This window comes from Gadus macrocephalus, chromosome 4 (assembly GCF_031168955.1).
Source record: "Gadus macrocephalus chromosome 4, ASM3116895v1".
In the NCBI taxonomy this organism is placed as follows: domain Eukaryota; kingdom Metazoa; phylum Chordata; class Actinopteri; order Gadiformes; family Gadidae; genus Gadus; species Gadus macrocephalus.
In genome coordinates, this window is record NC_082385.1 from 3,318,946 (window position 1) to 3,335,899 (window position 16,954).

The 16,954-nt window shown below is 49.6% G+C and overlaps 1 protein-coding gene and 1 long non-coding RNA gene across 10 annotated transcripts in view; both read right to left on the reverse strand.

The window, feature by feature from the left end:
- Positions 1-87: 87 nt before the first annotated feature.
- Positions 88-613, reverse strand: LOC132454985 (uncharacterized). Its single transcript, XR_009525049.1, has 2 exons — positions 553-613; positions 88-508 (listed from the first exon to the last, which is right to left on the reverse strand). It is a non-coding gene; the product is annotated as an uncharacterized LOC132454985 (long non-coding RNA).
- A 410-nt stretch (positions 614-1,023) lies between these two features.
- The window catches only part of sbf1 (SET binding factor 1), a 72,144-nt gene continuing 56,213 nt past the window's right edge, over positions 1,024-16,954 (reverse strand). For 5 of the 9 annotated variants that reach the window (XM_060048547.1, XM_060048552.1, XM_060048551.1 and 2 more), the window contains 13 exons: positions 16,616-16,690; positions 15,342-15,514; positions 14,215-14,394; positions 12,742-12,843; positions 12,135-12,320; positions 10,678-10,804; positions 10,240-10,370; positions 9,484-9,720; positions 8,574-8,681; positions 8,070-8,263; positions 7,427-7,514; positions 6,831-6,962; positions 1,024-5,974 (listed from right to left, as the gene is read on the reverse strand). In XM_060048547.1, coding sequence (XP_059904530.1) covers positions 5,876-5,974; positions 6,831-6,962; positions 7,427-7,514; positions 8,070-8,263; positions 8,574-8,681; positions 9,484-9,720; positions 10,240-10,370; positions 10,678-10,804; positions 12,135-12,320; positions 12,742-12,843; positions 14,215-14,394; positions 15,342-15,514; positions 16,616-16,690 — 1,832 coding nt within the window. In that variant the 3' untranslated portion in view covers positions 1,024-5,875. The remainder of the gene's footprint in view (positions 5,975-6,830; positions 6,963-7,426; positions 7,515-8,069; positions 8,264-8,573; positions 8,682-9,483; positions 9,721-10,239; positions 10,371-10,677; positions 10,805-12,134; positions 12,321-12,741; positions 12,844-14,214; positions 14,395-15,341; positions 15,515-16,615; positions 16,691-16,954) is intronic. The other 4 variants (XM_060048548.1, XM_060048553.1, XM_060048546.1 and 1 more) reach the window with 2 other exon arrangements.

Here is a 16,954-nt window from a genome sequence, read left to right on the forward strand (position 1 = left end):
GGGGACAGAAATCCCACAAAGCAGAAAAAATAAAGTAAAAAGAAACAAGCCTCCGCCGCCAATCACTGGGTTTTTAAAAAAGGACTGACTCACTCTGCCACCTCATTGGACCTGGACACTGCCAATCAACAGCCCCCCGGCGCGAGGAGGCGGGACGATGTACAAAATCAAAGAGGCGAGGCGGCGATCGAACCGCGACCCCCGCGGTCCGAGGAGCCGTCTGCTGAAGCCAGTTCCATTTTATGTTCCTCTCCTCCTTCGGCCTTTCCCTCCCCACGGTGTCCCACCTTCAGAGCAGGTCCAGGGGCTCTTCTGTATGTAGCAACAGTCTCCAAGGAACACAGCCCAGCATCTAAACAGCATTCCCTCTCTTCCTATCCCTTCTTTCTCCTCTCCCTCCTCCTTCCCCTCTCTTCCTCCTCCTCCTCCTCTTGCTCCTCTTCCTCCTTCGCGTCCCTCTATCACCTCTTCATCCTTTCTCCTCTCCCTCCCACTCTTCCTCTCCCACCTCCTTCACCTTGTTTATCCTCTCCCTCTTCCTCTTCTTTCGACCTCCTCGCCCTCTTTCTCCTCTCTTCCTCTTCTTTCGCCCTCCTCCCCCTCTTCCCCCTCCTCCTCCTCTTCCCCCTCCTCCCCCTCTTCCTCTTCTTTCCCCCTCCCCCTCCTCCCCTCTTCCTCGTGGATAGCACAGGTTAGCGTTTAACAGAACCCAACCGAGGCCTCAACAGGAGGAACCGTTCCCTGGGGCGGATCCGTGTTGCTGTCGAGCTCAAAGGAAGCACTTCTTCACCCTACACTGTACTGTATCGCACAACGTCTGAGTGTTCTCTCACCCCCCTGCTCCCCCCCCCCCCCCCCCCAGCCAGGTTTTTAACCAGCGGTTCTTTGGATTCGACTCGTTCTCATCCTCCTCTTCCTCTTGGTCGGTCTGTCAGGTTTTCCGAATGTTTTTATATAAAGTGCTTGAGGGGAGTCCGCAGCGATTGAGGGGATGGTGGTGGGGGAGGGGGGAGGGTCTACAGCTAGTTAGTATTACTGTCTCTTTTGCACATGTGCAATAATGTCAATTAGCCATTTTATTTAAAAACAAATTATTATGAAATTCATCTTTATTTTTCTTTGCTTTTTTTTTCTTTTTTTTTAATCAATTTGTTGGAGGACAACGTCAATTACGCGGTATTAGTCACGGGCGAAACTAATTTGGATATGATCTCGTGGCGGTTTTTGGAGTACTGAATCTATTTAGTGTTTATTTCTTTTCCGTTCTCCTTTCACTGCATGTTGAACTGGTTTTCTGTTGACCTAGCTAGTGAGCGAAGACCTTCTGATTGTAATGACCTTTTACGTTCTCCTCCCTGTTCCCCATTCCTCCTTTCCCCCTGTTCAAATCAACCAAACATTATCTACCTATATACAAAAAAATATTATCCACATTTAAAAAGAAAAAAAAAGAAAGTAATTTTACAAGCAATCCTATCGATTTCTGTCTTTGTTGCTTCCGTTTCTTCTTATTTGTTTTAGTTTGTTTTATTTTTCTCCAAAAAACGAACACATTCACGCGTCGGGCTCGTAAGCGACAAAATGAACCCCCGCACCCGACCCGAACCCCGCAATCTCCCAGAGGAACCGCATCGACACCGGAGACCGTCCCACGTCACCCGAGTCTACTCCCTGGTCTACTTATCATTGTTAAACAAATCTGAAATTAAGTGTCTGGCTAAAACCGTAATTACCCGGAGGTTTTGTCCATCGGATGCGTGACCCCTCCCGTTTGCAGGGGGACCCCCCCCCACACACACACACACGTGCGCCTTTACGTCCCCGTGCGTCTACCTCGGTGGAGCCGACAGGTGTTGACCGGTACCACGCGTCAGCTTCGCCTTATTATGACGAAAACAGTCGTCCCGTTGTCTCCTCCCTTCCGTGTCACTTAAACAATCCAAAAAACGATCGCTGTCTTTTGTGTTTGGTCTCGTAACTTTAACATAAGGTATAGTTGTGGGGTCAAAGTTCACAGACCTGAACGTGAATAGTGTTCGGTTGCTCCTGTCCATTCAGCGCTCAGCATAATGTTAACACGCGTCTCCCGCACGAAATAAGTCGACGCCGCCTCTCCAGGTGTGATGCTGAGCGTTGAAGCTGTTCTGGTCCAGTTTCGTCTTCTTCATTTTGCCACAAAACCGAACGGGTTGTGTTTTTATATGTGTTAAGTAGCAGTGTCATATTGCGGTCCTAGGCGCTCGTTGGACCGATGATTCTGAGCCCGTTTACACCCAGGGTTGTGGTGCTGCTATTAGGATTAGTTCCTCTAAAGTTGAACCCCCACCACTGAGTGTGACCTGGTGTCAAGTGTCGTTCGGAGGCCTTCGAAGCTCCTTTCGGAGTACAGGACGGCTGTATGCCGAGTTATCCATACATTTGTATGCTTTCTTTTCGATGCATGGGTTCAGATATGGGCATTTGGGAGGAGGGAGTCTTTGTGGGAGGAAGTCATTGGTGGGGGGTGGGTCCGATGTTGACCAATCATATTCTGGCACAGAAGGTGATGTTTGGAGATGCTGCAAAGCCATAATGGTTTGATATTTTTTGTGAACATTTTGTTTTAACTACTAATTCAATATATAGAATATTTTTCAAATATGTGTGCAAGGGGGGTCTTTAATGTATGCATATGGTTAACAGGCCTTCGTCTAAAATAAGTAATATATGGTCGAGATTACTATATTTTTACTCGTTCAGTCAACTATTATTGGGACGTTTTAATTAATAAAACTTTTATCAAGTGCAGATCTCATTTGGAAACGTGTAAGAGCCATTTTTGATACCTAAAAAGAATAAACACAAGTAGTGGAAATACTGTCCCCTGGTGGGGACTCGAACCAACACCCTGATGGACGCTAATGAGCCTTGGAAGTGGGAACAGGTGCAGGCAATGAGCGCTCATAAAGTTATTACTAAATGTTTGACTGTATGGACGCTTGCTTCGTCCCCTTTTTTTTGCAAATTCCTGCTTTCTTCAATGTATTTGGGAGCTGTGGTTTGGACGCAACACGCAAATGGACCCGATACGAACCAGGCCAAGCGTCCAGTAAGGTAGGCTTAAGGCTTATTGGAAAATTTAGTTAGTTATTTGAGCGCCGTGTCTGCGCTGACTCAATGTGCCTAATTGCACAATTGTTTTGTTGCTAACTTTAGCTTCCCAGAAACGTTAAAATAATTGTCAACGTGGATTTAAGCCCACCGTTTTATAATGGGATTTTGAAATAGGCCTATATCTCAAGATTGTCATCCACCGTTAGACGCTATGTATCGCCTCGTTAGTAGGCCTGGTAAACTGGACAGGCCATAGTTTCAAACCATAATTTGAAAGATTAATTAACAATTACCAACTTATAACTACCAACAAATATCTAGCATTCCTGTGCTTCCAAAATGGAGGCGATAATTGCGTTGTGACGCCACGATGTACAAGTCCTGTGGCAAATATCATTCGTTTTTTAAAAGGGTTAGCAACATGTATAACTCATGGGTGGCAGTAAAACGGTCAGATGGAGTCGGTCTATTGTTGATTTCAATCAACAGCTATATCGAATTGGATCAATCAAGACAAAAGTAATTTATTGCACATTATGCATTTTAATTGAACATCTTGACTTTGGATTCTGTCATTTTATTTTTCCACTGAAATGTTTTTAATATACCAATACTTTTGATTGATGGAGGACACTAGCATCACAGTACATGTAACCTTGTTAAAAAACAACACTGCAATATGCGGCGGAGTCTGCGTCACTCTGAATGACGCGGGAGTTCAGAACAACCGGAACCCAAATCACCAGAACGGTCCGCTGAAAGGCAACATGTCGTTTGTTTTTATTGAGACCACCAGCACAGTTAAGATACAAACTACAAGTTGAACCTGCCTTAAAAAAAAATTATTAAGCCACGTTTTAGAGAGACTTTTAACCACTAATACACTATAGGTCCACTCTTAACGAATGGGTCAAAAATGAAAATGGACAAACGTTGTTAAAAAAAACCGAAAGACGTTGTGGGTTTACTGGTACTTTTTTCCTTTTCTTAAAAAAAAGTAGTAGCATTAGTCACATTAATACAGAAATAAACAAAATGGCACATTGGATTCCTAATTTTCAAAATAAAAGTGGTACTTGCGGAATTCTACTGTAGGACAAAAGTTAAATAAATTACTACCATAACGTTACATACAAATCTGGAGTAGTATATACAAGGGAGTTATTAGACACAAAAAATAATCTACAATTCAAATTTTATATTCAACGAGACAGCAGTAGAACCATATTTTACATAGCAGGTGTGGATGAGGGTGGTGAGCCTGTGTCCCATGTACATGTGTGTGCGTGTGTGATGGTGTCTTCAACTGTTTCTGATAAAAAATAAAAGATCAGTGGCAATATAAAAAAAAAAAAATCAAGATTCAAAATAATTTCTCAAAACCGGATAGGACAGGATTTAAAAGACCTCCAAGAGAAAAATAAAACTAGCCGACCTACACGGACTGAAGCCGAACTGGAGAGCGATCACGATGTTCGGAAGTTGCTGAAGCGTTAACCGTTGATTTTAGCTAGCTCTACATCGACTGCAACACATTTGCTGTTCAAGGTTATTTTTTGATGACGATTCATCTATTCTAGATAAATAGATTAATGGCAAACGCTCTGAATTCCACTGGCGGTGTTAAAAAAACTAGTGAATCATAAACTTGCTGAATCATTTGCTGCGTTTGTTTTCCAAGTCGCCCGACCGTCGCCATCGGTTGGAATGAGAATCCGACGCACCTTAAAAAATAAAACTTCGGGCATCGGCGCACAACATGGAAAATTCCCTCCGATAAATTCGACAATTCCACTCTCTGTACAGCGCCCCTTAATCCCTCACATCAGTCTGGAATCGCTCACCTCTAATCGTTGGTCTCAATCAAAATAAAGTTTCCCTGCCCTTGGTCCTTTTTGATAAAAAAGGTATTCCGTGAATGTTAAAAGTGAAATCGTTAATAGTGGTTTTGAACGACGTCGATCCGTGTGGGTGCGTGTGTTCAGTAAACAGTCTGAGATGAGAACCAATGACCATCTCCAACGGGAACACTCCCACTTCGGACCACCGGGGGGTGCTGCGATGGCTTTCACAGTATGGCTGCATGAGTCACCAACGGAACGGGGAGGAGGATGAAGACGGGGATAAAAAGGTGAATCCTTCATAATCGGTAAGCAAGGCCTCCTATTGGCCCGATCAGCCGTCCGTCAGGCAGTGAGAGGCCGTAGCCGAGGCGGGGGGGGGCAGTTCTGTCACTCAGCGTCTCCCCCGACAGGAAGTATTTCATCCAAACCTCCGGTGGAATGACGGGTTGTTGGGTCGCAGTCCCTAAGGGGTGGAGTTTATAGTAGAGGAGGGCTTGGAGGCTCGTGATTGCTCGCCATGCTTGCACGCGCGCAGCCGTAGGGTCGCCCTGGCAACAGCAGAGTGCGAGATGGTTGCCATGCTGCATTTTTCCGTTGTTTGTCGGGCGACAAGAAGTGGTCATCAGCGCGGGGAGTGGGGGGGGGGGGGGGGGGGCGGGGGATGACGACTTTATTTTATTTTTGTTGATTTCTTTTTTGTTATTTTATATGAAAAAAAAGTTTTAAACACTATGACGTGACATCATTAGTCCGACTCTGGCAAACACTTGAACCCAGCTAAACAAGGGGACAAAAAAAGGCCACTCCCCCAAGGGTCCCAGCTGGACCTGGGATTGGCCGGGCCGAGCTGTCCGTCAGGCTGTCCCCCGCGGCATCTCTGAGCGCGCTCCGTTTCGGTCCTTTCTGGTTGGAGGGCGTAAGTCCCGCCCCTTCCTGCCTCAGGCGTCCGACAGACAGCTCTGCACGCTGTCCATCCACAGCTGGGCGTTCAGGCTGTCCTGGGCGCAGAAGTTGTACACGCGTTTGGTCGTCTTGAGCTGGGGGAGAGAGACGAGACGATTGGTCAATCTGCACAGCGATATTATAATATACGCACTATTAAGTAAGAACAGACAATTTGTTCATCCTTAAAAAAAAATATATAAATAGTTAACATAACTGTAGGTGCTTGGCACTTGGTTGGATGAACGTCCTTACTGTTCCGACAGCGAAATATTGTTTCTCTTTCTTCTGAAAAATGTACTTATTGGAACCAAGCATCTTTCTGAGATCATGACACACTTAAGAACATGAGTGTGTCGTGATCGCCGGAAGGTTCTGTGTTCCAACCCCAATGTCTGCGAGGACGCCAACACAGGTTAGACTGCCGCCTGGGCGATCCCGCCACAACCCAGGTGTACTTCTGGCCTGCCTATACCCATGCTGCCTCGTGCGCGATTTCATTTTGCGCTGCTAGGCAGCATGGATTCCATGGATCCGATTTTCGCCTGAGATAGGGAACCGATCGCAGAACGGCGAGGGACCGCAAGACGATGACGACGTCGATGCGACGCACCGAAGCTTGTAGCTTACGGATCCAAAATGGCAGCAGACGCGAAGTTACCTTTCGATGCAACATTAGATGGTGTTCTAAGTAGTTTAGGAGTTTTGCCTAGCAGCGCGAAATGAAATCGCGCGCAAGGCAGCAATGGTATTATACCCAGGCTAAGGTCATCTGGTTTAATTTATAGGATTGGCTATGAGCTAAGTGCAGACTCATATGATAGACATTCGTAGCGCCCAACAGTCGGCTACGGGCAATCGTAAACCACGCCTCAAATACGAGAAAATTAATGTCTCATTGTAGACTAAGATGAGGTCTGGCATTAGCCAGGCTAGGTGGACCCCACTCACGTCAAAGAAGGCCTTCTCCTCGATGTTCTTGGGCGCCCCCATGGTGGGCGTTCCCGGTATGACGGACTCCACCTCTCCCAGCTCGATCACTCCTTTGCACTCCTTGTCCTGCCGGCTGTCGTAGTAACGCAGCTGGGAGGGAGAGGAGGAGAGAGAGGAATGAGTGGATGAACATGAGCCTTGGGCACCAGACCCGTCTCGCCGGCTCCACTCGCATCACAAACACCAGTACGAGGCGGACCGACCAATCACAGGCCTTTATCTAACATGAGGCGGGGTGAAGACGATGGCATTTAGACAACAACAAAGATGGCTGCCGCTGATGTAGAACGGTCTGTTGATTCTGCTACTGAGACAGCATGGTATAGTTTCACTAGAAGAAGGACAGACGACTGCATTTAAATTCTTTGTTGAGAAGAAAACAAAAAAATGAATCGTCACTCGGTGCGGCCACCCGTTTCGTGGCTGTGATTGGTTCTAGGCCTATCCAATGGCGTCCGGAGGCCTTTTGGCGACGCCCCTGTGAGATCTATAACGAGCCGAAGGGTTCCAGAGTCCTGGTGGTTGGCCAGGCTCGTTAGTCCCAGGTGTCTCACCTGGTGCTTGGTCTTGTCCAGGACGAACCAGCGTGGTTTCCATGGTTTCAGCAAAGCGCCCCTCTTGAACAGGATGCCCTCAAAGCTCCTGGGAGGGGGGGGGGGTCACACACACACACACACGTTGGTCATTCATAAAACTGGGGCACGACATCTTTGGAACCTGAAGGGGGGGGGGGATCTTCTGTCGGGGTTGCGAGGCGAAAAACGTATCTCAAGCATAGCTTCAAACGGTATCTTAATGGTTTTATTTAATCAGAAGGTACGTTGTGTACAGGGTAGCACTCTGAGTAACATATATATTAACCAAAACATTTCCATCCAACAGGCTGTGGTTTGCCTAATGCAGGCTAAACACACTTCAGTAACGTGTTTTAACTAAAACACATTTCCATTCAGCACATGAGGGTTTGCTGATTTCAGGGTAAACAAAGTCAAGTAACTCATTCTATCAAAAGCATTTCCATTCAGCAGGCTTTGCTTTGATGAGTGCAGGTTAAACACACTTCCATTCAGCACATTATTGTTTGCTGATTTCAGGGTAATCACGCTAGAGTAACTTATCTGAACCCAAACTCATGTCCATTCAGCAGGCTGTGGTCAGCGCTAACACACTGAAGCCCCCCCCCCCCCCCTCCCTCACCGGTTGTCGCTCTCGGTGCTCTGGAACTGGGAGTAGAGGGCGCTGGTGCTGGCGCTGGGCCGCCCGGCCGCCGGGGTGGAGGTGGGGCTGGGCTGGCCGTCCAGACCCACGCCCCCCTCCTGCATCACCACGCCGTGGGACCGCCGCTGGTGCCCCGGGTTGGAGGTCATGAAGAGGGAGCTGGAGAACGAGGGCTGGGGGCGGTGGGACGACCAGGGGGGGTTAGACGCACTCAGCAGGGACTCGTCGTGCGCTCTCCACCGCGTTTCAACCAGTGGCCACTAGAGGTCAGTGTCTGATTAGATTATAATATAAAAAAACGCAGAAAATCTGCAGAAAATCTTTTTTTCCCCTGGGAAAATCTGCTGATTCACAGACATGGTAGACATCACCACGTTAGATATTAGGTAATTAACTTTAATTGTGTTTGAAGACCCGCCCCTCCACGAGCCGAGACGCCGTGTCCGTGTGGTGCGTCAGGAGCTAGCGGCCCCGCGGCGCTACCTTGCTCTCCAGCTTGGCCTCGCCCCTCTGCGCGTTCTTCATCTTGTCCCAGGTGTCCTTCCACTTCTCCGACGTCTGGCCCAGCTCCGCCTCAAGGCTCTGGAGGTCCTGTGAGGCGCAGACAGACACACGTTAGGTGTCTGTACGATGAGGCTATCCTGTCGCTGCTACGAGCTAATGCTGCAATGCTCTCGTTAGTTAGGCTAAGCTAGGTTATGACTTTTATGTAGTGGTTTGATGCTAACCTGTAGCCTGCTTAGTGCTAATATGTGTGTGGCAAAATTGTGCTAACCTGTAGCAGCTGCAAGCTCATTCTAGGATTCCGCCCTGCAGCTGTTAGGTGGTAATGCTAGGATGCTGGCCTGTAGCGGCTCAGTTCTAATGCTAGGACGCTAACCGCTAGCCGCTAGGTTCCAATGCTAGGACGCTAACCGGTAGCCTCTGGGGTCAAAATGATAGGATGTGAACCGCTAGTCTCCAAGTTCTAATGCTAGGACGCTAACCGGTAGCCGCTAGGTTCTAATGCTAGGACGCTAACCGGTAGCCGCTAGGTTCCAATGCTAGGACGCTAACCGGTAGCCGCTAGGTTCTAATGCTAGGACGCTAACCGGTAGCCGCTAGGGTCCAATGCTAGGACGCTAACCGGAAGCAGCTAGATTCTAATGCTAGGACGCTAACCGGTAGCCGCTACGTTCCAATGCTAGGAGGCTAACCGCTAGCCGCTATGGTCTAATGCTAGGACGCTAACCGCTAGCCGCTAGGGTCCAATGCTAGGACGCTAACCGTTAGCCGCTAGGTTCCAATGCTAGGACGCTAACCGGTAGCCGCTAGGTTCCAATGCTAGGAGGCTAACCGCTAGCCGCTAGGGTCCAATGCCAGGGTGCTAACGCCTGGGTGCCAGGCCGCTCACCTGCAGCAGCTTGGTGATGGCGTCGGGCAGCAGCTTGCTGCGGCTGTGGTAGCAGGGCCAGACGATCTGGCGCTGGGACGTGGGCCCGCTGCTGTCGGCCGCCGCCGGCTCCTCGGCCGGCCGCTCCTGCCGGCTCCGCCCCAGCTCCCAGTCGAAGGAGGGCCCCTCCGAGAGGGTCTCCTCCGTGTAGAAGTCCCACAGCTTCATGTTGGAGATGTGGCTGTAGGGCCGGAGTACCTGGGAGGCCGAGGGGGGACGGGGGGCCGGGGTTATTAGAGGGCTAAGACTAAGGACCAGCTCTGTGTGTGTGGGGGTGATGGGGTGAGTGAGGGAGGGGGATTGAATGAGTGAGTGAGTATGATGGTGTTAGTGAGTGAGTTTGATGGTGTGATTGTTGATGGTGATTGAGTGAGTGTGAGGGTGATAGTGTGAGGGTGATTGAGTGAGTGTGAGGGTGATTGAGTGAGTGTGAGGGTGATAGTGTGAGGGTGATTGAGTGAGTGTGAGGGTGATTGAGTGAGTGTGAGGGTGATTGAGTGAGTGTGAGGGTGATTGAGTGAGTGTGAGGGTGATTGAGTGAGTGTGAGGGTGATTGAGTGAGTGTGAGGGTGATTGAGTGAGTGTGAGGGTGATTGAGTGAGTGTGAGGGTGATTGAGTGAGTGTGAGGGTGATTGAGTGAGTGTGAGGGTGATTGAGTGAGTGTGAGGGTGATTGAGTGAGTGAGATGGTGAGTGTGTGAGTGGGTTCCCCCTTACCTCCTCATCCTCGGGGGAGAACATGTAGTTGTAGAAGACGGGGGTCTTCTTGTTGAGCCGGTCGATGTAGTCCCACACGGACTTACACACCTGGGGGGCCTTCCTCTCCCCCTTCTCCTCATACAGCACCCCTACACACACACAAACACACACACACACACACACACACACACGCAGACTTTATTTATTTGGTCATCATTTCCTCACTATCATTTTGTGTTGATTGGCTGCACTGGCTGTCACTCACCACTAGTGCCAAATATAAAACAGCTTCAGTGACCCAAAAGCAGATTTCGGTTGGTTTACACCAAAGATAGATTTAAAACGGCAATCAACTAGACCTCTGAACGGACATGAGGTCGGTGCGCATTGGGGATGCCACGTGGTCGGCAGAACTCCCAGGATGCACCTGGGCGTGGTTGAGGGGAGGGGACTGACCTAGTTCGATGCGTTCGTAGTCCGAGTCGAGCAGGAAGGTCCTGAAGCGGTTGGAGACGTAGTGGTAGGCGAGGAACTTCAGGTAGTACTGGCTGAACTCAAACTCCATGGGGAACTGCAGGTGGATCTGAGGGGGGAGAGAGAGGCTATTATACAAGGCAACTTTATTTATACAGCACTTTTCATACACGAGGCAGACTCAAAGTGCTTCATATTGAAACAGTCATACAATGAAATAAAATTATAAAAATTAAATAGATAAGATTTAGCAGAAAGCAAGATCTATAGAAACATTATTAGAGGTTTGAACTGCTACTTATCAACAAATTATTATTGTATTATAAGAAAAGTTATAATATGACATGGATGGAGTATGTCTGGATGAATACATCATCAACAAAGTACGATTTGTGTATCGGCAGGGTAAAAACACTAAAGTAACTTATACAACTACAAGACATTTCCATTCAGCAGTCTGTGGTTTACCACTGGTTTTGTTGATTTTTATAAAAAAAAAAAGCGAAAAAAATCCAACTTGTTGATTGGACGCACTGGCTGCCACTCACTAGTGAGCAACAAATATTAAGCAAATTCAGTCACCCAACAGCAGACTTAAGATTTAAGCACATTCAAATAGTTACAAAATAGGATGATAGGATTGAAAATCTATGCATCTGACGCTACCCAGCGAATGAATGAATGACTGTCAGACAAGAGCTCTGGGCCCCGGGTTAAGACAGTAGGCAGGACCTATTGTTCCACTCTTCCTGACAAACTCATTTGTGCCATCTAGGTTAACGTTTGACAGCGAGAGACAGATGGAGAGAGAGGAAGCAGCTTGAACTCAGCCCTATCCATCCCATAATAAGTGGAAGGTGCAAAGAGTGTGTTGCTGCCACTGCACACCCTAAAGACATCCGTCTCTATCGGAGGGTCGTGACATCACTTCCTGGACCCGAAGCAATCCACGTCAGTAGGATTTACAAACAGGAAGTGAGGTCAAGAGCCACTGAGAGACATTCTCTAGGCCGGTGAAGCGTGTTGACAAAGGTGTACGGTGCATGTCAGAAATACACACGCACATACGTACGTACGTTTGAATGTGTATTTTACCTTTCACCATTTCTATCATTAAAGAAATTTGTCAGGCAAAGACTTTGAGGTCCACAGGCTCCACCTAGAGGTGAGAGCGGGCATAGCCCCCCGATTGGGCGTGGCCGACCCTGCAGCCGGGACCCTATTGCGCACGTGCCCTATTGCGCACCTCCCCAGTAGGCCCGCCCCCCCCCCCATGTGGGTGTGGCCTCCCCAGTGGGAGTGGCCTCCCCTGAGAGCATGACCTCCTCAGTAGACCCGCCCCCCCCCCCCATGTGGGCGTGGCCTCCCCTGAGAGCATGACCTCCCGAGTAGACCCGTCCCCCCCCCAGGTGGGCGTGGCCCCCCCCCTGCGGTCCTACCTGGTGCACGCAGTCGAGGAACTGCAGGAAGACGGGGGTGAAGCCGCTGCTCTGGGAGGCCAGCGTCTGGGCCCCCCGGTGGCTGAAGCGGTGGCCGAACGACAGCCACTCCTTCTCCACCAGCAGCCGGAAGCCGTCGAAGGTGCGGTAGTACGGGTCCGACAGCAGCTGCACCAGGGACACCACCTGGGGGGGGGGGGCTCGTTACAGACTGGACCAAGCTGTCTCGGGCCGCTACCAGATTCTATCAGCTGACAGCGGCTAATGACAAACCCACACCTTCTTTTACTTTATTCGATTAAACAACTAAATTTTATATTAATGTGTGTGTGTATATGTATGTATGTGTGTGTGTGTGTGTGTGTGTGTTTATATGTGTGTGTGCGTGTATATGTGTGTGTGCACGTGTGTGTGTTTGTGTATATGTGTGTGCGCGCATGTATACGCGTGTGTATACGCGTGTGTGTGTGTGTGTGTTTATATGTGTGTGCGTGTATATGTGTGTGTGTGCGCGTGTGTTTGTGTATATGTGTGAGCGCACATGTATACACGCGTGTGTGCGTGTGCGTGTGTGTGTGTGTGTGTGTGCGTGTGTGCGTGGCCTCACCTGTGTGGTGACGTCCCAGCCGTCCTCCAGGCTCACCATCACTGAGGAGCCTTTATCCAGCAGCTCCACCACCAGGACGGACACCTGCAGCACCTTGTTGAGCTGGACACACACACACACACACGTCAAGAAAGACACACACACACACGTCAAGAAAGACACACACATCCAGAGACACACACACACACACGTCAAGAAAGAGACCCACATCCAGAGACACACACATCCATGACACACACACACACACACACACGTCAAGAAAGAGACCAACACACACACACACAACCAGAGACAACACACACACACACACATATCCAGAGACACCACACACACACACACATATCCAGAGACACCACACACACACACACACACACACACACATCCAGAGATAGAGACACCACACACACACACACATATCCAGAGATAGAGACACACACACACGCACACACATATCCAGAGAGACACCACACACACACACATATCCAGAGAGACACCACACACACACACACATATCCAGAGAGACACCACACACACACACATCAAGAAAGAGACACACACACATCCAGAGACACCACACACACACATAGAGAGAGACACAAACACACACACACACACACACACAGGTATCTTAAGTCCTGAGATCGAGATAAGTTTTGCAAACACAAACATGTTTACAGGATACAAATACTTACGCACAAGCTAACACACCAGGCTTATCTTCATAATCACAAACAAATCATGAATCACCATCCATCACACTTACAGACAGACACATACACACACACACACACCGCACCGCTCTCTTGAACACACATCTTGCGTCACAAAATGTGCGACCACAACTATTCCATACAAAAACATGTATCCATAAAACAAGAAGAAAACATGTATCCATAGAACACACAGTGTGTTCACTGTGCTCAACAAAAAATCACAAATAAATCAGCATCAAGTCACAGACACACACAAACACAAACTTATAGCCAAAAGGATCCTCCATAACTGCACGCACACACAAAAAAAACAACAATGTACACACATTATTCCTCTCAGACACAAACACACTCCATCTCACACACACACACACACTAGTATCTTACATACAAACACACACTATCCCTCTCAAACACACACACAAACAAAAAAGAATACACACACACATTATCATGCTCTCACACCATCATCATCTACCATCATCATACAAACACCCCCACACACACACACACACACACACAAACAACATCCCTCGCTCTCTCAGACACACACAAACAAAAACAAATACACACACACTTTATCCGACTCTCACTCTCACACCATCTTCATCATCATCATACAGACAACAAACCTCATTACACACACACACACACCCCACCTCATCACACACACTCAAACACACACACACACACACACACACACACACACACACACACACACACACACACACACACACACACACAGGGGGTGGTCACCCACCAGGCTCATCCACTCCGAGTCCTGCAGGCAGTGGTGGAAGCTGAGGGCGGCGTCGGTGCTGACGGAGCTGGGCACACACGCCTTCATCAGCTTCTTGAAGCTGTTCTTCACCTGCCGCACGTCACACACCTCGCTGGGGATCACCTCCCACTGCTGCAGCGGGTCCTGCTTCCCCCCCTGCTGGGACACACACACACACACACACACACACAGAAAGACACAGACACACACAGACAGACAGTGGGTCAGTCACTGTGGAAACTCCCAAGATGAGCAAGAGCCGGGATTAGTGAGGGTAATCTTAAGGTTTATAGGGCAATCAATCACCGTCAAATTCTGTTGGGGTGATTACACGGTTGATGAAGGAAAAGAGTTCTCTGCATTAGTTTAAACCTTTCACTGTCTAACTGTCCCTAGCCGTTGACTCCATTGAGAGACATCACAACTACAGCGTTTCTCAAGAATACAACACGGCTACTCTAAGAGTCCACCCGGGGAAACCTTCCTACAAACATTAATTTGTTCCGGTCCCTTGGCATCTTTCATCCATCTTCTTTCCCTTCCTGACCCGGTCCCTTAGCGGCACCTCATTCATATAATGTTTGACACAAGGCCGGGGACTACAGATATAAAACCAGCCTCCCTGGCTCACACTGAACTGTTTCTAACGAGCACCATATAACTAAATTGAACTCAAACAGCTCATTAGTGCTCCCTACACGGGCGTGTCCTGGGCTGTAGCTCCGCCCAGGCCAGGGCGGTCCTTAACAGAAGCTCCGCCCAGAACACGGGCGGTGCCCTAGACGGAGGCTCCGCCCAGAACACGGGAGTGTCCTAGACGGAGGCTCCGCCCAGAAAACGGGCGTGTCCTAGACGGAGGCTCCGCCCAGAACACGGGCGTGTCCTAGACGGAGGCTCCGCCCAGAACACGGGCGTGTCCTAGACGGAGGCTCCGCCCAGAACACGGGCGTTTTCTGGGCGGAGCCTCCAGCCCAGAACACGGGCGTGCCCTAAACGGAGGCCCCGCCCAGAAAACGGGCGTGTCTTAGACGGAGGCTCCGCCCAGAACAAGGGTGTGTCCGCTCGGCCCAGAACGGGGGCTTGTCCTCGGCTGTAGCTCCGCCCACCTTGAGCGGTCCCTTGTCCCCGATGATGTAGAGGTAGGCGCGGGGCTGGCGCAGGAACAGGGCGTCGCCGGCGGCGCCGTTGAGGTGCGGCGACTCCTTGCCCGCCAGCCGGTTCCCCACGTCGGCGTTGTAGGCGCTCAGACGGCCGCTGCCACGGATGCTGCCCCACTTGCCTGGGGAGGGGAGCGCACACGCACACGCACACACACACACACACACACACACACAAGTGCAAAACACACATACACACACACGTGCAAATCACGCACACACACAGGAGTGCACAACACACACACACACACACACACACCCACACGTGCAAATCACGCACACACACAGGAGTGCAAAACACACACACACACACACACATGCAAAACACACACGAGTGCAAAACACACAGACATGCATATGGAAAACACACACACACGCACGCACACACATACCCAGGCAAAACCCACATGCATGTGCAAATCCCAAACATGCACGCACACAGACAAACAGACACACAAACACAGGAATTAATACACTTATGTACAATTCACAGGACAGCAAGAGAACGGAATTGGCACAGAATGTGCGACACACACACACACAGGTATATTCCGTCGCACAAACCAACGGACACTGACACAAACAAAATCTTGGAGCGTAATCAGGGCAAACCAAAGCAGAGATCCTGTATCATCATCCGTCACATCACAAACGACGCTTGACCTCTCGGTGGCACTACAACGATCAGTTAGCACGGCGTAGCATTAGCCGTTAGCCACCGCAGCCATGCTAGTAGACAGCGGACGCACAACATCACCTTGATTGGCAGAGCGCTACAGCTAGTGCGCCCGGGGCACCTACGTGTTTACCAAGGAAACAGAAGTGACTAGTCTACAACACGGTGATCCCAGGTGACCGGTCATCCGTCGCCATGGATACAGAAAGCAGTCCTCAAACACAGAACACACAGGGACAGCCTGCGAAACACAGAGGTGGTGGTGGTGGTGGGGGGGTGGGGGGGGGGAGGGGGAAGAGGAGGAAGGACCGCCATCATGCAGACGGCCCGGACGAAACCCTCCAATCAGAGAGAGGCAATCCAATCACATGACAGATAGTTAGTCCAAAGAGAGAGAGACACGCAGCAGACAATGACATCACAGGGAGGAAACAGTCGACCACCGACAGGAAGGCGACAGCTGTTTGAAAGATCTTGATTGGTTAGATTAGAGCGTCGAGAAGGGGGGGGGGGGGGGGGGGGGGAGGGGGGGCGTGGCCTACTGTACCTCGAGGAGAGCTCCTGGACTTGACTGACATTTTGGGCTGAGAAAGGGAGATGACCCTCGCCCTTTGACCCAGAGCTGAGGTCAAACGACACAGAGAGGGGTGTTAAGCTAACAGCTACTGGTGAAGTGTGGGTGGGTCTCACACTACCATCCCTCGCTCACACACACACACACACTCACACACACACACACACACTGGTTAACCCCAACCAATTAGTTTTTGTCACGGACAAATTTAAAGGAGGGTGTATTTTATCGAGTGTTCAAATACAGTTAAACGTTTTTCTTTTGACTCTCCAGGGCTCACACAAACACAAGTAGAATTAAACCGTTTAGGGA